This window comes from Panthera onca, chromosome A1 (assembly GCF_046562875.1).
Source record: "Panthera onca isolate mPanOnc1 chromosome A1, mPanOnc1 haplotype 2, whole genome shotgun sequence".
In the NCBI taxonomy this organism is placed as follows: Eukaryota; Metazoa; Chordata; class Mammalia; order Carnivora; family Felidae; genus Panthera; species Panthera onca.
In genome coordinates this window covers 741955-762823 of record NC_138339.1, presented here as the reverse complement: position 1 = coordinate 762823, position 20869 = coordinate 741955, and the positions used below count along the sequence as shown (strand labels likewise).

General features: G+C 66.3%; 1 protein-coding gene across 1 annotated transcript; it reads right to left on the bottom strand.

Moving 5' to 3' along the window:
• Positions 1 to 820: 820 nt before the first annotated feature.
• SLC6A19 (solute carrier family 6 member 19) lies at positions 821 to 20374 on the bottom strand. Its single transcript, XM_078444102.2, has 12 exons — positions 20097 to 20374; positions 14376 to 14516; positions 10932 to 11069; positions 9207 to 9388; positions 8802 to 8912; positions 8526 to 8638; positions 7276 to 7404; positions 7015 to 7171; positions 5104 to 5308; positions 4856 to 5015; positions 3049 to 3211; positions 821 to 2867 (listed from the first exon to the last, which is right to left on the bottom strand). Exons 1-12 carry the CDS (start codon positions 20296 to 20298, stop codon positions 2664 to 2666), a joined length of 1905 nt encoding a protein of 634 aa, XP_078300228.1. The 5' UTR covers positions 20299 to 20374; the 3' UTR covers positions 821 to 2663.
• Positions 20375 to 20869: the final 495 nt, after the last annotated feature.

Below are 20869 nucleotides of genomic sequence, written 5' to 3'. Positions count from 1 at the left end.
CCTCCTCACGGTGGCCGTGGACAGTGCCACTGTCCTCCTCACGGTGGCCATGGACAGTGCGTTCACCACGCAGAAGGGCGTGGTCTTCGTGCAGACGGGGGACAAACGTCCGGGGAGGGAACAGGTGGCCTCTGGTGTCCTGTCCGCTCCTAAGCCACGTTCATTTTCCGGAGATTGAGTGTAAACTCCTGGCCGGTGGCACACGTCCCTCTTCCGGGGACGGGCACACGAGCTGAAGGTCCGCCTCACCCCTGCACGCCCGTGTCCCAGAGGGACTCCCCAAGGGGGGCGAGTGTCAGGGGTCAGGGCCGGGGGTGGAGGCGCTTCTGTTGCTTCCCAGCGCCCACCGGCACCGCAGGCAGCGGGTGGGATGGTGTGACGCCCACAGCACGGGGGAGGGGCGGGCTCAGCCAGGCCGGGGGCCCCGCGCGGTGGGCTCGAGGGGGACGGGCAGACGCAGCTGACTCAGCCCGGGCCACCCGCTGAGGCCCCGGACCCGCGGACGCCCCGTGGACGCCTGCGGGACAGGCGGGGACCCCGGTGGACACGCTTCCAGGGGCTCCTTTCTGGGTGGGAGGGGGAGTGAGAAGGCGAGGGGAGGGTGTAGCCCCCGCCCAGCCCACCTGACCTCTGACCTCACAGGGCGCCGCGGCCTGCCCTTCACAGGGCCTCTCACCACGCCCCGGGCTCCGCGGACACAGCGACGTGGACGTGGCGTCCACGTGGCGCCCCCCGGCCGGACCCGCAGTCCACGCCGCCCGGAGCGACTGGGGCTCCACCGTCTGCTCATCCCTCTGCCTCCAGACGACGTTTAGGCCGAGAATATGAAATGGCGATTTATTTAGACCGGTACACGTGATGCCCACGAGACCCGCGTTTCCAACAACTTGCAGAGACACCGAGTCTGTGAGCAGGGCACTGGCCGGGGGTGGGACGACCGGATGATCCCCCCCGGGTCACACCCCCAGAATCCTCTCCACACGCCCCAGGGGGCAGCGCACGGACCGGTTACTGCAACTGTGTTCTCACAGCGGGGGTGGGAAGGCTTCGGGGAGAGGCCGAGGGGAGGGTGGAGGCCGGAGCGGGGCGGGGCAGGGCGGGGGTCCCGGGAAGGCCCGGCACGCGGGGCTGCAAGCCAGCCGCCCACACTGCCCCGAGGATTCCCCAGGTGACGGCACGGGACTGGACACGCCCCGATGCTTGGAGGTTCGTAGCGGGGGCTGCGGGGCTCCGCTCCGTGGTCACTGCCAGATGGGAGGCGACGGGACAGGGACGTCCCGGTGGGGGGGTGGGGGGGGAACACGGCGCCAGGACCCAGGTCCCCACCCCTGCCCAGGGGATCCTCAGAAAGTCCAGTTTAACTTAAGTCTCCAGGCTTTTTCTTGGAGGGTGGAGGCGACCAGCCCATTAAGAAAACCACCCCAGGGGGCGCCTGGGTGGCTCAGTCGGTTAAGTGTCCGACTTCGGCTCAGGTCACGATCTCGCGGTCCGCGAGTTCGAGCCCCGCGTCGGGCTCTGGGCTGACGGCTCAGAGCCTGGAGCCTGCTTCGGATTCTGTGTCTCCCTCTCTCTCTGCCCCTCCCCTGTTCATGCTCTGTCTCTGTCTCAAAAAAAAAAAAAAAGAAAACCACCCCAAGTGCCACATGACTGAGACTGTCGAATCCCAGAAAACAACCTTCACGAGACAGGGAGGGAAGAGCCAGAGCCCGACTTCACTCAGTGGCACCAAGCGGTTAGGCCTCCCGGTCCTTGCCGTGCTCGGGACCGTGGACTGTCCTCGACCGTGGTGCCCACGGCCGAGTTACCGTATAACTGGCCTTTCCAACACCTGGCTACGCGTTCATGCGGTTCACTTCCTTTTAAGGAAAACACAAAGGTGGTTTCCGCCTCAGCCTGGCCGAGGTGAGCTCCGTCTAACTGCTCATCTCCCTGCGGCGGCAGAAGCAATGATTAACTGGCTTGGAACTCACTGGAATTCACTGAGCTGGCACTTTGCCAGAGCTCGGAGCTTGGCGGGGGGGCGGGGGGGGGCAGTGGCATGGTCAGGCCTCCGAAGGACCCAGCCGAGTCTTCTCAGGCTCACAGCCAAGGGGCCTGAGAAGGGCCATCCTCAGGTGGGGCACCAGTGTCCCGACCTCACAGGTACCTCTTAGGTCAAGGGTCGACAGCAAGGTGAAGGTGGGTGGCAACGAGGCCGGTCCTGAGGGGCGCAGGCGAGCAGTGCAGACGCGGCCTCCCCAGGACGCCGCAGCTCCGACTGTCCTCGGAGCGTGTGCACACAAACACGTATGCACGTATTTATACTCGTGCATACAATACATTATACACATGCCCACCACGTACTCATGCACGTGTACACACACACATTTCAACATATATACACACACAGGCATGCACACATGCTCACATACACCCCCCACGCTCACATGTATATACGTGTACTTGTGTATATGCTCACGTGTGCACACACACATGCACACACATGTACACGCGTGCCTATGCGTGCACACACATATACACACAGTATGCACATGCATACCCTCATCTGTGCACACATACACACCCACACGTGTACACACACACGCACACACGCACACACTTTCAAGTGTGTGGCCTGGACTCCCCCCCTCACTCCGATGGCCACACGCCCTGGGCCAGGCCGTTTAGTACTTCAGGTCCCCATTGATGGAGGTCGTGGACACCCTGCTGACCAGCCCCTGGCGGTCCCCCCGTCTCTGGCAGTGGTTCCTGATGAGCTTGTAGATGGCGAAGCCGGGGATGGCCAGGCAGGGCACCCCAGCCACGATGACCACCACGGCATACACCCAGCCTGGGTACGTGACCTTCTGGGATTTAGGAAACTCCTCCTGGGGAGAGAGCAGGGGTGACAGCCGCATGTACAGCCAACAAGGTCTCCTACAGGGTACACGCCCCTCCCCCCGTAGGTCACCTCCCGGCCCTCGTGGCAGAGGGGAGGGGCACCTGGGCTCCCGACCCCACAGGGAGCAAGACCCCCACTGCCCCCTCCGCTGCAGCCCCTCGGCTCACATAGGCAGGGTCCCAGACGCTGTAGATCAGCTCCTCGTTGACCTTGACCACAAAGAAGAACAGGAAAATGACCAGCATAAGCAGTGGACTGACCACCCTCCACGTGACTTGCCAGAAGATGTTGGGCTTGTGGCCAATCATGAACTCGATGTCCCTGTTGAACCTGGACACGGAGGTGGGAAGAAAGCTGTCACCGGGACACGGTCAGGCCTACGATCCCCTCAAGGCCGAGGGCGGCTGGCCTGTCCAGCCCAGACAGACGTCGCCGTCCGCGGCCACAGCCCGGCCTTTCCTCTGACCGGAGTCCCGGCCATCCCTGTGCACAGAGGCCTGCCACCTCAGGGACTAGCCTCTGGAGGCCCAAGGCGCCACCGCCCAGGGCTCCAGCCCGCAGACTTGCCGCGTGGAGGTCCGGGCAGGCGCTCGCTGAGCGGGGTTAGAGCTCCGGGGATGAAGGGCAGGCTGGGAGGCCGTCCCGTCCCAGCCTCCCTGCAGGGCAGCGGCTCCACGGCCGGACGGCCCCCATCCCCCCGCCCTGGGCCGGACTGCCTTCTGCACCAGAGCCTGCGTTCCGCAGAAATGAGCGTGGCGCCCGCGGAGCGTGGCCACGAGCTGCCCAGGACGCAGAGAATCCAGAGCACGTTTCCGGGAAGGTACCGCTGCCCAGGCCTCAGCCCCAGGCTGGACCCAGCAGGGCCGGGGAGGCCGTGGTGCGTCTCCTCTGTGCGGGCCCGTCCCCCCGTGTGTCGTGCAGCGACCCCCACGAGCGTCTGGCTCCGCGCCGTCCCGGGGCGCTCACGGGTGGCCGTGCCCTCATTCACTCGGTCACGGGCCTGCATCACAACTCTCTTCCCCGAGTCTGCTAGAGCAGTGAGCGCGGGCGGGGCCGCACGCGTTCCTCGGTGGCCCCCGGGCTGGTTCGAAGTGTGTTATGGCCCGGCGCGGGCAAGCTCTCGCGGGTACAGAGGCTGCATCCCGACATCGGCGCGCCTCCAAGGGCTCGTGCGTGCGCACTGGTGCTGGACACCGGCCGGCGGGCTCTGAGGCCCCGGTGAGCCCGGCCCCCGGCGAGGACACCTCGGCCACGTTCTGGGCCCCGGCTCACCTCCGAGCGGGGCGTGATGCCCTGAGCGTCCGGCCGTGCAGACCACTGACAGGCCCACTCACCACCTCTCTTCACCTGGGGCTCCGTCTGGCTGCGTGGCACTGTCTCCCCTAGAAAGGCCCAGAGCGCCCGCGCCACGGAGCTCCCCTGGCCACGCGCCCCTAGTCGTGACGAAGCACACGGCACCCCCCCACCCCGGGCCGGCAGCCCCGGGGCCCCACAGGGAAGACTTGCTCCCCACGGCGAGCGCCCTGCCCTGGCCGCGTCCAGCTCTCACTTCCGCTGCTCGCGCCCCACCCCCCGTGGCTACTCAGCCCCCCCTGGTCCACCTGCGCCCGCGTCTCATGTAGTTCAGGCTTCTCGGCCTGTGAGACACGACAGTGCTTCGCCTCCGTGTGGCACAGCTGTCCTCAGTTAGGAATTTTCAATCGCGTGGTCAGACCGGAGGGGTCTGTTTCCGGGTGGTTGCCGATTCCTCTCTCCCACCCCCAAGACTGCGTGGCCTGTCAGTGCTCATCCGTGCTGGCTCTGGAAGCACCCACGGCTGGAAGTCCACACGGCTCCGGGCGGCCCGTCTCCTCTGCCCACGGCCCCGCCGACTCATGCCCCGCGCGCTCTCCAGGGACATGCACGCTCGGCCCTGCGTCACACACGCCCGTCTTCCCCTGCCCCGAGCGCGGGAACTTCCTGCCTCCCTCCTACCTGTCCACACCGTACACGTAGACCACGGCAAACATCTCGCAGAAGGCGATGATGAGCAGCGGGATGGAACCGGCGTAGCTGTCCAGCAGGGACAGCCAGTACTGGCCCGAGTTCAGCGTGAAGATGAACGCGATCAGGTACGTCCCCAGGCAGATGAGGCCTTCGGGACAGAGAACACGGCTGCTGCGGACCCAGGCCCCGCGTCCCGGCCGAGGCTGCAGCCTGGAGGCTGTCCTGGCCCCACATACCTGTGAGCAGCTCTTTGGGCCACTTTTCGGGGATGATCTTGAGGTCCTGCAGGGGCACGACCACGCCCTCCATGTTGCCAAACATGGACGACAGGCCCAGGCAGAAGAGCATGATGAAGAAGAGGACGGACCACAGCGGGGACACAGGCATTTTGGTGATGGCCTCCGTGAAGACGATGAAGGCCAGCCCCGTGCCCTCCACGCCCTGCAGGGTGGGCAGCTCCATCAGCGAGGCACGCGCCCTCCCGAGGGCCCCTGTCCTTGCCCGACCCTGCACCTGCTGAGCCTCCCCCCCCCACCAGGGCCCCTGTCCTTGCCCATCCCTGCACCTGCTGAGCCCCCCCGAGGGCCCCTGCACCTGCTGAGCGCCACCCCCCCCCCCCCGAGAGCCCCTGTCCTTCCCCATCCCTGCACCTGCTGAGCACCCCTCCTCCGCCCCCCGCACAAGGAAAGCGCTGATTTCAGCCACCCGGGAAAACCACCAGAACTCATCTCTTGGGCCCAACTGTATTTTTAAAAGCTGACTGAGTTCAAACACCAGGAAGTGGGTGGCACTGCTTGGCAGCAGTCAGGGCCCCACGCGGCCCAGACAGACATGCGGCAGGCACGGCAGACCGTCTGCTCGCTGACAGGTGTCACCCCACAGGACGCTTCCTGAGCCGCTCCCCACACAGCTGGGCTCAGAGCTCAGGATGGCTTTACTAGCCTGAGCACGCGTCCCGAACAGACGCCCTAGGGCTGCGAACAGTGGGCCAGGCCGTGCGCGACGACGGGCTTGCGGACGCAGAAGTGCCAGGGCTCCGCGTGGCACCCCGGCTGACCCCGTGCCCCTGCCTTTGGCCCCACGTGGGTCAGTGAGACCTCTGCCTTGGGTCCTCCCTCCAGGCAGTGGGTGTTCCTGGTGGGGCTGAGAGGCTAAGTCGGGAGCCCGGGGCCCCCGTGTTCCCTGCAGGTCACGGGCTCCGGTCCCGGGGACCCACTCAGAAGTCAGGGACCCCAAAGTAACTTCACGGCATCTACATGAGTCTGTGGAAAACGTGCCGCTGCCCTCCACACACCAGCTCCGCCCTGCGGGGCGAGCCAGGACTTCGGGAGGACGTGGTGGCGAAGGGCAGCGGTGCGCCCGTGCGAGGAAACTCAGGATGAGCGGGCGAGCCCAGCCAGCCTCGGGGCACAGACTGCAGCAAAACCGGAGGCAGACGCACCAGCCTGGTGGCCTGGGGCTGGGGACGGGCGGCGGGGACCCACTGCTGATGGAAAACTCGCGGCCAGGGCCCTGGTGGCACGTGGCATGCCCCCAAATACCGTGCGGCTCCAAATAAGAAAATTGCAGAATTAAAACTGATAAATTCGGGCTCATAAACCTTAACGATACGGGAACATTACTCATCATTAAAATTGGACTTAGAGGGGCGCCCAGGTGGCCCGGTCAGTTGAGCGTCGACCTCGGCTCGGGCCATGATCTCGCAGTTTGTGAATTCGAACCCCATGTCACACTCTGTGCAGACAGCCTATCCGTGCAGAGCTTGCTTTGGATCCTCCGTCCCCCTCTCCCTGCCCCTTCCTACCTTGCGCTCTCCCAAAAAGAAGATGGCAAAAACATGTTTTTAATAAAAGGGAAAATAAGACTGGAGTTCAAAGGCAGTGGCACATCAGAGGAGATCTGCAGCTGTACTAAGGTATCAGCCTCCCCGAGTGACATACTCGAGCGAGATTGCGAGACGGTTATAAGGACACTGGCGTTTTTGTAGGAGGAACTGTAGTAAAAGTAGCCCACGGGGTGTTTTCACGTGTTTGACGTGAGGCACTGGAGGAGGCCAGGCCCGTGGGCACCGGGCTCGCAGGGGAAGCTCGGCGCCCGCCCCCTGCCCCCAGAGCCCGAACCGCAGGGGCGCCACCCAAGGCACCGACCTCCGAGAGGAAGGAGTTCATGTCGCAGGTCTGGAAATGCAGTTTCGCGTAGGCCTCGGGCTCCGTGGCATTGAACCACTGTTGCACCTCCGCGAAGTTCTCCTGCGTCACGTTGCCCTCAGGCAGGTCGAAGCCGTTGATAAGCGTCAGGATGTTCCTGGAAGAGAGCCAGGCTGGCTGCAGGCCCGGGGGGGGGGGGGGGGGCGGGGGGTGCTCCCTGGAGGCAGTTTGCAAGCTCCTCAGGGCGGGCGAGCCACCTACGTGTTGAAGCAGTCGTCGAAGCGCTCGGTGGCACGGAAGCCGATGATGGAGTAGACCACGGTGGCCGCGTACACGGACGTGAAGCCGTTGATGACCGACACGATCACCGAGTCCCTCTCACAGTTGTTGCTGCAGTGAGAGCACTGGCTGGTCACTGACGGCCGGGGACGCCCGCCCGGCCCGTGTGGGCGCTCAGCGAAGACGGCGCAGCTGCGTCCCGACCCCGCTCTGCCCTTCTGCCACTTCCCCACGCCCCCATAGCCGCCAGTCCCGGACACCCCGGGTTCAAATCCCTACTCCCCTGGGTCGTGAGGCTTCGAGGTGCTGGGCTTGGCCAGGACCCCCAACTCCCCCTGGACGCCCAAAGCCCCCCTGCAGCCCAGAGGGCCCAGAACACGGCCCCTGACCTCCCACCCCCACCCGCTGATGCCAACACCTTCCTTCCAGATGCTTCTGACGGCCGGCATCAGAAAGTGGGATAATAAGGTGTTGGCGAGGGTGTGGAAAAATCGGGCCCGCCACGGGGCGGCTGGGTGAACACAGCGTGCCCGTCCACACACCGGGCGTGGCTCGGTCGTGGGAGGAAGCACGCCCCGACACAGGCTGCAGCAGGGCCGGACCCCAAGGACATGGTGCGGTGACGGAAACCAGACGCAGAGGACGGCTCCCGGGAGTCCGTGCCCTCGAAACAGCCCAAGAGGCGGCGGCTGGTTCAGGGGAGGGGGCACGGGGCTCCCTGGGGCGGGCGGCATCTGTGGGGCCTGGAGACGGCACTGGCACGACCCTGGGAACGTGGGAGCCCAGCGGGCGAACGGCCCCGGGGCGGGGGGGGGCGGGGGGGAGCATGTCCTGTCCCGCCCAGCACCACGGCCCCTCCCCCTCCGCGTCTGCTCCCGAGGCTCGCTCTCTGCTGGACCACTGGTCCCAACCGGACGGTCCTGGAGACCCTGGGGGTTTGGGCCCCTGCCGTGTGGGTGTCGGCCTGGGCTGGGCTGCAGGGACGGGCGCCCCTGGGGGTCCTGGGTGCCCGGGGGCGAGGGGGGTGGAACACCAGGGCTCAGGGTCACGGAGACCGAGGTGCCAAGGGGAGGCTGGGTCGTAAACGGGCCTCGCTGGAGGGACCCCCCTGGTGAAAGCCCTCCGGAGTCACCAGCCCGCCTCTATGCACCCTGTGGCCGCCCCCACTGCTGGGACCCAGGTCCCTGTACCCACCGCCCCCGCCCTTGGTAGGGAGGCCTGCCCGCACTCACTGCACAGAGTTATAGCTGGAGAAGGAGATGAGACCCCCGAAGGCCAGCGAGAAGGAGTAGAAGACCTGAGCCCCCGCGTCCAGCCAGGTGACCGGGTTGGCCAGCTCCGTGACCTGTGGCAGGACAGAGACCCCTCAGCCTCACTCCCAAGGTGCTGGCTGACACACGGCCCGGTGGCGGCCACCCTCTGTCCACACAGCCGTACTTGAGCCGATGGGCCCCTGACGCCCCCGGCCCGGCCACCCCCTGCCTCTGGGCGGACCTCAGGGGACTCACGTTGGGCGTGAAGAGAAACACGATACCATTGGTGGCTCCCTTCAGTGTCAGACCCCGGATGAGAAAGATGGTCAGGACCACGTAGGGCAGCGTCGAGGTGACGTACACGGCCTGTGGGCGAGGCAGGTGGGGGGGGGGGGTGGGAAGAGAGGGCTGCCGGTTAGGACCCCCTCCCGGGTGCCCCTGGCCCCCAGACTCCAGGCAGGGAGGTGTGCCCGACCCTCCACTTCCCAGCGTTCTGCGGGACTGGGACCATCTGGTGCCTCCCGACTGGGGATACCGTGGGTCCCACGGCTTCCTGAGCACGTGGGCAGCAGAGGCCCCGCCCAGACAGCGGTGGGGGGGAGGGGTCACGACCCTCACAGCGGCCGAAGGTGCACGGGCGCCCCCCAGCCCCGCGGGCACCTTGCCGGTGGTCTCGATGCCGCGGATGGTGCACACGTAGAGCACGCTCCAGGCACAGGTCAGGCAGAGCAGGACCCACCACTGCACGGAGCCGGAGTCGCTGATGGAGGTGGAGATGTTGAGGGTCTCCCGGTACCAGAAGTAGTCCACGGAGGAGCTGCGCGCGCACTCCTCCACGTAGCCTGGGGGCGGGCACTCGCACACATCAGAGCGGGCACGGGTGCGAGCCAAGGTGAGGAACGGGGACCGGGGCCCGAGCCATGGGAAACACAGGTCGTGTTTTTGAGACATTGACAGCGGGGACGTTGTATGTGCCCGTGCACACCCACACATGCACACCCGCACTCACACCCATACATGCGCACACGCACACCCGCACACCCGTGCACACACACCCGCACGCCCACACACCCGCATGCCCACACATGTACACCCACACCCGCACACCCACGCATGCACACCCATACCCGCACACACACCCATACATGCGCACATGCGCACACGCACACCCGCACACCCATGCACACACACCCGCACGCCCACACACCCGCATGCCCACACATGTACACCCACACCCGCACACCCACGCATGCACACCCGCACACACACCCATACATGCGCACATGCGCACACGCACACCCGCACACCCATGCACACACACCCGCACGCCCACACACCCGCATGCCCACACATGTACACCCACACCCGCACACCCACGCATGCACACCCGCACACACACCCATACATGCGCACATGCGCACACGCACACCCGCACACCCATGCACACACACCCGCACGCCCACACACCCGCATGCCCACACATGTACACCCACACCCGCACACCCACGCATGCACACCCGCACACACACCCATACATGCGCACATGCGCACACGCACACCCGCACACCCATGCACACACACCCGCACGCCCACACACCCGCATGCCCACACATGTACACCCACACCCGCACACCCACGCATGCACACCCACACCCGCACATACACGCATACACATGCACACGCGTACCCACAAACGCACGCCTACACATGCACGCGTACACCCGCACACCCGCACATGCACACCCACATATGCATATGCACCCACACACGGTGCACATTCACACAAATATGTGCACACGAGTGTACCTGCACGCAAACACACCTCCCATGCATACATGTGTGCACATGCACACAGACCTATGTGTGCATGCACATATGCACACCCACACACGCGCGCATGTGTGGGGTGTGCACCCGGGCCTTGACTGCCTGCCTTCTCCCTCTTGTCCCTGCTGCAGGCAGACAAGAACCCCACAGGCTTGGCCCGGGGAGGGCTCACGACGCCGTCCCAACAATGTCGGGGAGCGGCTTCCGGGACACCCCACGCACACCCCCCCCCCCCGCCGGCAACTCAGAACCCCACGCACGGCTGTCCTCGCTGCAAGGCCCAGGCGGATGGGCAGCACCCCCTTCCTGGGCCACGCCGCCCCTCCTGACGGGGAAGCCACCAATTTTAAGGGCTTTTCTCCTGCAACGTGCCCTTCTTTTAATGCCCTGTTGCCTTAAGTGTGCCCTGGGTTTTGCCCGACCTGAGCTCCAGGCATCCAAAATCTGGAAAATCAGAGGGCAAGTGTCCGTGGACGGTCAGCCCGCGTGATCAAAGGTGTGGCCTCCCCACCCTGCTAGTGGCAGCTCCCCAGCTCCCCGGCCCTGCCCAGGGCTCACCTGTCCTGTTGGCGTTGAGCGGACACTCACTCCAGGGCAGGGGGTCCTGGAAGGAGTTGAAGAAGTACCACATGACCCAGGCGATGATGGTGTTGTAGTAGAGGCCCACCATGAAGGACACGAACATGGACGCGATGCCTGGAGGGACCAGACCGTCACTGCTCAGGAGTGGGGGTCACTGCTGGGAGAGGGGTCAGTGCCGGGCGAGGGGTCAGTGCCGGGCGAGGGGTCAGTGCCAGGCAAAGGGTCACTGCTGGGCGAGGGGTCACTGCTGGGGTGAGGGGTCAGTGCCGGGCGACGGGTCACTGGTGGGCGAGGGGTCAGTGCCGGGTGAGGGGTCACTGGTGGGCGAGGGGTCACTGCTGGGCGAGGGGTCAGTTCCAGGTGAGGCGGTCACTGCTGGGTGAGGGGTCACTGCCGGGTGAGGGGTCAGTGCTGGGGTGAGGGGTCAGTGCCGGGCGAGGGGTCAGTTCCAGGTGAGGCGGTCACTGCTGGGTGAGGGGTCACTGCCGGGTGAGGGGTCAGTGCTGGGGTGAGGAGTCAGTGCCGGGCGAGAGGTCAGTGCCGGCTGAGGGGTCACTGGTGGTTGAGGGGTCACTGCTGGGTGAGGAGTGAGTGCTGGGGTGAGGGGTCAGTGCCTGGTGAGGGGTCAGCGCCGGCCAAGGGGTCACTGCTGGGCAAGGGGTCAGTGCTAGGCGAGGGGTCAGTACTGGGGTGAGGGGTCAGTGCTGGGTGAGGGGTCACTGCTGGGTGAGGGGTCACTGCCGGGTGAGGGGTCAGTGCTGGGTGAGGGGTCACTGCTGGGTGAGGGGTCACTGCCGGGTGAGGGGTCAGTGCTGGGGTGAGGGGTCACTGCCGGGCGAGGGGTCAGTGCTGGGGTGAGGGGTCAGTGCCGGGCGAGAGGTCAGTGCCGGGCGAGGGGTCACCTCCGGGTGAGGGGTCACCGCTGGGGTGAGGGGTCAGTGCCGGGCGAGGGGTGAGAGCCGGGCGAGGTATCAGTGCCGGGTGAGGAGTCACTGGTGGGCGAGGGGTCAGTGCCGGGTGAGGTGTTACTGCTGGGGTGAGGGGTCAGTGTCAGGCGAGGGGTCACTACCGGGCAAGTGGTCACTGGTGGGCGAGGGGTCAGTGCCGGGTGAGGTGTCATTGCCGGGTGAGGGGTCAGTGCTGGGGTGAGGGGTCACTGCCGGGCGAGGGGTCAGTGCTGGGGTGAGGGGTCAGTGCCGGGCGAGAGGTCAGTGCCGGGCGAGGGGTCACTGCCAGGTGAGGTGTCACTGCTGGGGTGAGGGGTCAGTGCCAGGCGAGGGGTCACTACCGGGCAAGTGGTCACTGGTGGGCGAGGGGTCAGTGCTGGGGCGAGGGGTCAGTGCCGGGCAAGGGGTCACTGCTGGGTGAGGAGTCAGTGCTGGGGTGAGGGGTCAGTGCTGGGTGAGGGGTCACTGCTGGCTGAGGGGTCAGTGCTGGGGCGAGGGGTCAGTGCCGGACGAGGGGCACTGCTGGGTGAGGGGTCAGTGCTGGGGTGAGGGGTCACTGCTGGGTGAGGAGTCAGTGCTGGGGTGAGGGGTCAGTGCTGGGCGAGGGGTCACTGCTGACTGAGGGGTCAGTGCTGGGGCGAGGGGTCAGTGTCGGGCTAGGGGTCACCCCCGGGCAAGGGATCAGTTCTGGGCGAGGGTCACTGCTGGGTGAGGGGTTAGTGCCGGGTGAGGGGTCACTGCTGGGTGAGGAGTCAGTGCTGGGGTGAGGGGTCAGTGCTGGGGCGAGGGGTCACTGCCGGGCGAGGGGTCAGTGCTGGGATGAGGGGTCAGTGCCGGGCGAGAGGTCAGTGCTGGGCGAGGGGTCACTGCCGGGTGAGGTATCACTGCTGGGGTGAGGGGTCAGTGCCAGGCGAGGGGTCACTACCGGGCAAGTGGTCACTGGTGGGCAAGGGGTCAGTGCCGGGTGAGGTGTCACTGCTGGGGTGAGGGGTCAGGCCAGGCGAGAGGTCAGTGCCGGTGAGGGGTCACTGGTGGGTGAGGGGTCAGTGCTGGGGCGAGGGGTCAGTGCCGGACAAGGGGCACTGCTGGGTGAGGAGTCAGTGCTGGGGTGAGGGGTCAGTGCTGGGCGAGGGGTCACTGCTGGCTGAGGGGTCAGTGCTGGGGCGAGGGGTCAGTGCTGGGGCGAGGGGTCAGTGCCGGGCGAGGGGTCACTGCTGGGTGAGGAGTCAGTGCTGGGGTGAGGGGTCAGTGCTGGGGCGAGGGGTCACAGCTGGCTGAGGGGTCAGTGCTGGGGCGAGGGGTCAGTGCTGGGGCGAGGGGTCACAGCTGGCTGAGGGGTCAGTGCTGGGGCGAGGGGTCAGTGCTGGGGCGAGGGGTCAGTGCTGGGTGAGGAGTCAGTGCTGGGGTGAGGGGTCAGTGCTGGGGCGAGGGGTCAGTGCTGGGGCGAGGGGTCAGTGCTGGGTGAGGAGTCAGTGCTGGGGTGAGGGGTCAGTGCTGGGGCGAGGGGTCAGTGCTGGGGCGAGGGGTCAGTGCTGGGGCGAGGGGTCAGTGCTGGGGCGAGGGGTCAGTGCTGGGTGAGGAGTCAGTGCTGGGGTGAGGGGTCAGTGCTGGGGCAAGGGGTCAGTGCTGGGGCGAGGGGTCAGTGCTGGGTGAGGAGTCAGTGCTGGGGTGAGGGGTCAGTGCCGGGCGAGGGGTCACTGCTGGCTGAGGGGTCAGTGCTGGGGCGAGGGGTCAGTGCCGGGGCGAGGGGTCACTGCTGGGTGAGGAGTCAGTGCTGGGGTGAGGGGTCAGTGCTGGGCGAGGGGTCACTGCTGGCTGAGGGGTCAGTGGCTGGGGCGAGGGGTCAGTGCCGGGCTAGGGGTCAGTGCCGGGCGAGGGGTCACTGCCGGGCGAGGGGTCACTCCCGGGCAAGGGATCAGTTCCGGGCGAGGGTCACTGCTGGGTGAGGGGTTAGTGCCGGGTGAGGGGTCACTGCTGGGTGAGGAGTCAGTGCTGGGGTGAGGGGTCAGTGCTGGGGCGAGGGGTCAGTGCCAGCCGAGGGGTCAGTGCCGGCCGAGGTGTCACTGCTGGGGAGGAACCTCCTTGCTGACCTTAAGGAGTGGACGGAGGAAGCTTGGAGAGCAAGAGTGTGGCCTCAGCAGTCAGCCCACCTCGGGGCCATCCAGCCACTCCCGAGCCCTGATCAGGGCAGGGAGTCGGCAGGGGCGGGGGTCTCTACTCTCCCCGTGCGTCTACACCCTCCAACCCGCTGGGCGCCTGGGGACTCAGGATGGTGTCCGCTGCCCCGCTGGCCCCCGGCGGCCAGCAGTGACCCAGGCCCTGACCTGAGCTTGTGAGGAGGGGTCTGCGAAGGCCCGGGGGCGGGGCCCAAGCGCTGGGCCCCTCCTCTCCCTGAAATCAGGCAGTGAAGGCGGGCAAGGAAGGAGGGGCGCCTGCTGCCAATAGGGGACCCCGGCAGAGCCCGGCGGCGCACCTACGCCCTTGAGGGCCGGGTGGATGGAGCTCCAGACGCCCACGCTCCCCTTCCGCAGCCTCTGCCCGATGGCGAACTCCAGGTGCAGCAGGGGGATGCCCTCCACGACCAGCAGGATGAGGAACGGGATCATGAAGGCCCCTGCGTGGGGAGAAGCGGCAGCGTGTCAGAGGACGGCTCACGGGAGGGCGACGGGCCACCCCTGGCGACGCAGGCGTTTGTAGGAAGCACCTGCAGAGACACAAACTTGGGAGGTTCCCGACCACAAGGCCACGAGCACCGCCGCGCAGGGAGCCACCATGCGCCACCTCCCGACGGTGGCGTCCGTGGGCCGTGACGGCAGCCCCCGGAATCAGCGGAGGCGTCCGCGTGCCGGGTGAGCCGGGTGCGAGGGTCAGAGGGGAGAGGTCACGGGAGCAGAGGGTTCAGACACCGACCCGGGGGAGTGCACGCCGGGGTCCTTGATCTGAGCCTCGGGAGGCTAGCCGGGGAACACTGAGGGCCTCGGAAGGCCCTGACCCGGAGCCGCGACCACATGAGGGGATGCAGGGACCCCCGGGACTGGGGGCACCAGGACCAGGCTGGCTCAGCGCAGGACAGCAGGTTGAGACGGGAAATTAGCGAAGGCGGCGGGCTCGGGGCCCCTGGGCCGCTCCCTCCTCGGGCCCAGCGCGACCTAGCAGAGACCAGCACAGCCGAGGTCACCGGAGCGTGAACTTCGGGCCAGGTTGCAGCTGCGCTGTAGGGACTGCCGACGAGGGTCTGGACACACTGATGGCTTCAGGACTGACCGGTGCGTTCGGCGGGGGGGCGGGGGAGGGGCGAGCATTCGGTCCCTCTCCTGGGCCATCTGCCAGCATCGGCCTATACCCTCTCTGCCCTGGGTTCGCTCCCTGCCTCTTTCTCCTCTGCGGGGTCCCTTGTGTTGGGAGGGACAGCCCCACCCCCACCCCCGCGCAGAGCCCAGTGGCGCTCCCACCCGCAGCGGGCCATCCTCGGTCTGCGTGCTGGACTGCCTGAGTGGCCTCCCTCCCAACGCGGGGCTCCAGGGACAGGCCCCTTCGGATGCCGAGGTCAAAATTCCAGGACAGCAAGGGGCATGAGCCACGACTGGGGATGTGGCCCTCAAGGTGACAATGACAGAAAATCAAAGAGCGAGGACGGGCACGGGGAATGAAGACCCACCAGCTGGATCCCCTTGGGTCTGGGGGCCCAGCCCGGGCCACAGGCTCACGGGCAGGGGCCACCTACACCCCACCAGGACCTGCTCACCGTGTCACCGTGTCACCGTGTCCGTGAGGGTTAAGATAAAAGAAAAGAGCTGCCTCTCCAACGTTTTCTTAGGGGCTTGATTTGAATCTCTAAGCGGGGCGCCTGGAAGCTCGGCCGGTCAAAGGCCCAACATCAGCTCAGGCCACGATCTCACTGTGAGTTCGAGCCCTGCGTCAGGCTCGCTGCTGTCAGCACAGAGCCCACTTTGGATACCCTGCCCCCCTCTGTTTCTGTCCTCCTGCCACCTCGCGTGCTCTATCTCTCTCAAAAGTAAACATTTTTTTTTAAATAAAAGAAAGAAAAAAAATCTCTGAGCAAAATTACCAAGAAAACAAGTCCGTTTGGGGACAAGGCTCCAGAATGTCCTTCAATCTCCCCTTTTCTCATGACGCCACTTTCACCCACCAGCCTTCCGGTCCCTGCATCCCCATCAGGAAACTCCTATTCATCCTGGGAAACCCCATTCGGATAGCCCCTCTTCCAGGAAGCCACCTCGGTTCTCCCGGCGCCCTCCCTCACACAAGCTCCTCCAGGTGGGCGGCTCCCCTGAGTGTGAGGCTCCGCCCCGGTGGGCACAGCCAGTGGGGGAAGGGGGGAGGAGGGGTCAGGCACATGCCCAAAATGAGCCGTCTGTGCCCCCACGTTGTGGGGCCCATCCCAGCGAGGCAGGTGGGTCTGCCTACCCAGTACCCTGGCCCCGGGCAGCGTCCAGCCTGGAGCAGCCCCTCGGCCCCATGCTCTTTTCCAGGGATGAGAATGTTCTCCAGCGAGGCCGAGAGCTCTTTACAGATTAGGCCCTGGGGGATACGTGGCTTTTTTTTTTTTTTAAACCCAGCTACTTCTTTCCTTCCCGTGGGTAAAGGTGGAGGAAGCAGGGAAGGGCAGAGGAGGGAGAGCGGCCAGCAGGCACCGTGGCGCCTGGATGTGGTTCCAAAGGTCCCTGGAGACGGGCGTCCCTGTGCTGCCCAGGCTTCCGCACCGGTGGACACGCGCGCACACACACGCAGAGGCAGCCCGCTGCACGGAGGAGGGGTGGACGGCACCCAAGGGGGACAGACCCGCTGGTGCGGAAGCACGGCTGGCGTTCTAAGGAACCGGGAAACAGGGCGGGGAGTCTGGAGACCCACGGGAGGCCCAGTTGTGTTAGTCCTGAGGGGTAACCACACTCTCAACAGGCCGCCAGGGGCTTTGTGGGATGTGGGTGGCACTCATCACGGAATTGGTCCCGGGAAACTGGCATCATTTCCCCAGGCTCCCGTAGGCGATGGCGACAGATGTGTGGGTGGGGGACCTGCCTCCCCCAGGGTCCCTCCCCCCCAACCCTTTCGCTGTCACCCCCAGGGTCCCTCTCCTCCATCCCTGTCACTGTCATCCTGAAGGCAGATGTGGATTGCTGCCCCCCACACCCCCACCCCCGGGCCTTCCCGCCTTCCGTCCACAGTCCAGACCAGACTGAACTCTCCAGAAATCACCCAAACGCCAGAGAGCCATCTTGGGCGAGCCGTTCTGCCCTCCCTGCCCCTGGGGCCTGCACCTTAGAGCCCGTGCCCAGGTCCTTTCCAGGCCCGGGAGGACAGCACGGGGTCACCATGGCCAAGGCACAGAAGGGCGATACTATCTGAGCTCACAGAGGAGGAAACTCCTAAAGAGAAGTACACCCGGAGATGCGTCTGACAAGTGGCAGCAGGGACTCTGGGGGAGGGGACAGACAGGGACCCTTGGAGGAGTTCCTGATGCCAGCTCTGGGCTCGGCTCACGTGCCCCTGCCCAGCGCCCCGGCCCAGGCCCACGTCCACACACGGGTTTCCTCCTAGGTCGGCGTGACCCACAAACCCTGCAGCACCTTCCCATACCCACCCCAGTCCCACCCCAGTCCCACCCTAGTCCCATTTGCATCCTATTCCCACCCCACCCCCCTCCGATGCTCTCTCCTGCCCCAGGAAGCTTCCCTGTGAGAGCGCGTGCCCCGTGCACGCTCTGGGTCAGGGCGTGGGGTGGCTGTGTGCCACCCCACCATGTGATGTGGGGATAAACCTGCCCTTCAGGGGCTCGTGGACCTCTGTCACTTGCAGAGGAGCACAGAGCCCGGTGCCCAACTCCCACTGAGGTGGGAGGAGCACTAGCCAAACACAGACCCCCGAGGTGGTGCAGGCGGAGGACACAGCCCACCCGGGAACCACCTGCACCTGCGCCCTTCACAGCGCTGCCCCGGGGACCCCAGTCAGAGAGACCCAGCGTTGGGGACCTTTCGAGTGACCACCCAGTCTCCTAACGCCATGCGCCAGAGGGGGCACTGCGCATGGGTGCACGCGCGCGTGGGTGAGTGGGTGTGTGCATGCATGCGTACGTGCGTGTGTGGGTGCACGGGCGTGTGAATGTGTGTGTGGGTGCGTACTGTGCACGCATGCGTGCATGGGTGCGCGCGTGTTGTGTGGGTGTTGCGCGGATGTGCGGGGGCGTGTGTGCACACGCGTGGGTGTGGGCTGCGCGCGTGTGTAGGTGCGTGCGGTGTGCACGCATCGAGAGCGTGGGTGCGTGCGCTCGTGGGTATGTGGGTATGTGCGTCAGTGCGTGATGTGTGCGCGCAGGCGTGTCGGGTGGGTGCGTGCGTGCGCACTGCCGCGGATACAGCAGAACGTTGTCGACTGAATCGAAATCAGGGTCTGGGATGTCGTTTTGTCTACTTTTCTGACTTTTTTCCCCCAAAATATAAAGTTAAAAATAAAGTAAATGAATATTTGTCGTACTTTGCAAATTACCCAAAAGTCCTGGAAGTAGTTGGAGGCATGTTACGTCTTCACGGAACCAGCTCCCTCAAGTCACGCCACCCCCCCACCCCTTACAGCTGGGGCCGCAGGCGTGGGAGGCGTCGCGCGGAGGGTCACCGGCTGCGGTCACCTCCCTGCGGCCCTCCGCCTCCTGGGCTCGGCTGCTGGCCTCCCGGTGGGCGTGGGTGGCCTGGACGGGACAGAGCGTGAGCCACGGAGGGTCCCGGAGCGCAGAGGTCGGACCCCCAGCCCCGCCGCCAGCGTGGAACCTCGCTGTGGGGGCGCAGGGCAGGCCTCCGCTCCCCGGGCTGACTGGGGGACAGCCCGTCAGTCTGCAGGGTCTGGGGGCACGGTTCCCGCGGGTGAATACAGCACCAGGACCGCAGTGCAGGGGTGCAGCCAGCCCCCTTCCCTGTCCAGGGGGCAGGAAATCTGCGGGGTGCTGGGCTCCCAGTTACAAGTGAGCAGGAGCAGGCTGGGACCCTCTCTTAGGGTGGCCCTGGGGGGCACGTGAGCGGAAAGTCCCAGAAGGAAGGGGCATTGGCCCCAGAGGCAGCTGGGAGGCAGGCTCAGGGACCGCAGAGGCTGCACTGCTGGGGCCCCTCCTCCCTCTGGCTCCCCCTGTGCTGTGGCTGCCGCTTCTGCTTCCGCTTCCGGAGTCAGGAGCTGGATCAGGGGTCTGTGAGACCTGAGGAGGCCTGAGGTCCCTCCCAGACCTTGGGAAGCTCAACCCTGGGAAATTCAGGGCCCCTGAGGCTGACCCAGGAACGAGCACTTCTGCCTTTCCCGGGGATGCTTTTAGATCACAAAGCCCAGGTGAGAGCCTGCGGGTGCTTCAGAGTAAGAAGCAAACAGCCCCGCAAACACATCACTGGGGCGCCCGTCCCCGGGACAGCCAGCCTGCTCTGCACAGCCCGTCTCCCCAGTGAGCACCTGCCCCTGCCCCAGACCCCTCCTTGTTTACAGCTCAGCCCCAGCGCAGGGTTCCCCAGGGCTGTGGCCGCGGACTCATGGAGGTTCCGTCCCTGTCGCCCATAGGGACCGGAGGCGGGCGAAGCGACCATGGTGAGGACACAGAGCCAGCGTCACAGGGCCGGGGGAGAGGGAGAGGGGCAGCCTCGGCCTGTGGAAGGAGACCACTGCGGTCCAGGCAAGGCCCTCCAAGGCCTCTGGGGGTGGCAGGGCGGCCTGAGGTCAGGGAGTCCTTCTGTGGGTCGCCTGCTCCCGGCCCAGCTCCCTCCTCTATCCAGGCAGGAGTGCGGTGCCCGCGTGGTGGCCCTGCGAAGGGCTGTCCCCCACTGCCCCTCCCGCTCTCGGAGAGGGGGCTCCATCCAGAGGAGTGGCCGGTTCCCCTCAGACCCCTCACATCCAGGTCAGGTGTGCTCTTCGAGGACGCACACAGACGCTTGGACGCGCGGGTCCGGGCGGCAGACATCCCTCGCCGGCCCCACGAGCCAAGAGCAGAGCGCTGTGGGGGCCCGGACCGCCCTGCAACCCTGCCCAGCCCTGCCCCCGCTGCGGACGTGGAGGCTGAATCCGCAGGGGAGGCAGGTGGCACTCCAGGGGGACGGCGTGTGACCACGGCCCCCGGGGACTCCTTCCCCTCCCTGCGAATGGGCTCCTCGGTCCGGGGCCCCATCCCGTCGTTCACAGGCGGACCCCCTTCCAGCCCGGGGCTCACCTCCGCCGTGGCTCTGGCACAGGTAGGGGAAGCGCCACACGTTGCCCAGGCCCACGCAGAAGCCCACGCAGGTGAGCATGTACTGGGCCTTGTTGTCCCACTGGGGCCGGGAGCCGGCCTCCTTGGCCTCGATGCTCTCCAGCTGGTCCAGGGACGGGATCCGGTCCTCCAGGCCCGGGTTGGGCAACACGAGCCTCACCATGGTGGTCGCAGGGCCGGTCCCTGGTCGCCCAGGCGGGTCGGGAGCCAGAGGGCGAGTGGCCGCAGGCCCAGAGCCCCAGCACTTTATAGGGAACCTTTGGCACCTCGCCCCGAGCACCTGGCGTCAGCAGATCTGGAGGTGAGTCCGCCCCAACTGTTAATGCCTTATCTGTGGAGGCGCCGCAGACCCTCGGGACTGCCCCACAGGCGCTGGCCGGCCCCTCCCACTGAGCAAACGCAGCCGCCAGGGCTCCCGCCCCCAGGGTGCTCCCTTCCCCCCCTCCCTGCAGGACACCGCTGCTCTCCAGACCCTGGGATGCTCGGCTCGGGCTCACCGTCACACTCCCCAGCGGCAGAAGGAGGTGGGGCGGCCCCCCCTCTCCCCGGCTCCTTCTGCCAGCAGGCTATGTGCGGGGCCATCCCTGCCCCGCCCCACCCCGTCCAGGGCCGTGAGGTGGACCTGGGCCCTGGGAGCAGCCCACTGCCCTGCTCACTCCGTGTCTGGAGCCGCCTGGACCCCTCCGGGCCCCGAGCACCAGGCTCTAACCAGCTTCCCAGGGAGCTTTGGGTCC

Excerpts from the sequence above, each read along its gene's own strand:
- SLC6A19 (XM_078444102.2), bottom strand. The coding sequence starts at position 20,298 with ATGGTGAGGCTCGTGTTGCCCAACCCGGGCCTGGAGGACCGGATCCCG. Across the intron at positions 8,639-8,801 it reads TGTTTCTCTTCACGCCCAAC|GTCACGGAGCTGGCCAACCC; the intron begins GTGAGTCCCCTG and ends GTCCTGCCACAG. Across the intron at positions 7,172-7,275 it reads TTCGACGACTGCTTCAACAC|GAACATCCTGACGCTTATCA; the intron begins GTAGGTGGCTCG and ends GCTCTCTTCCAG.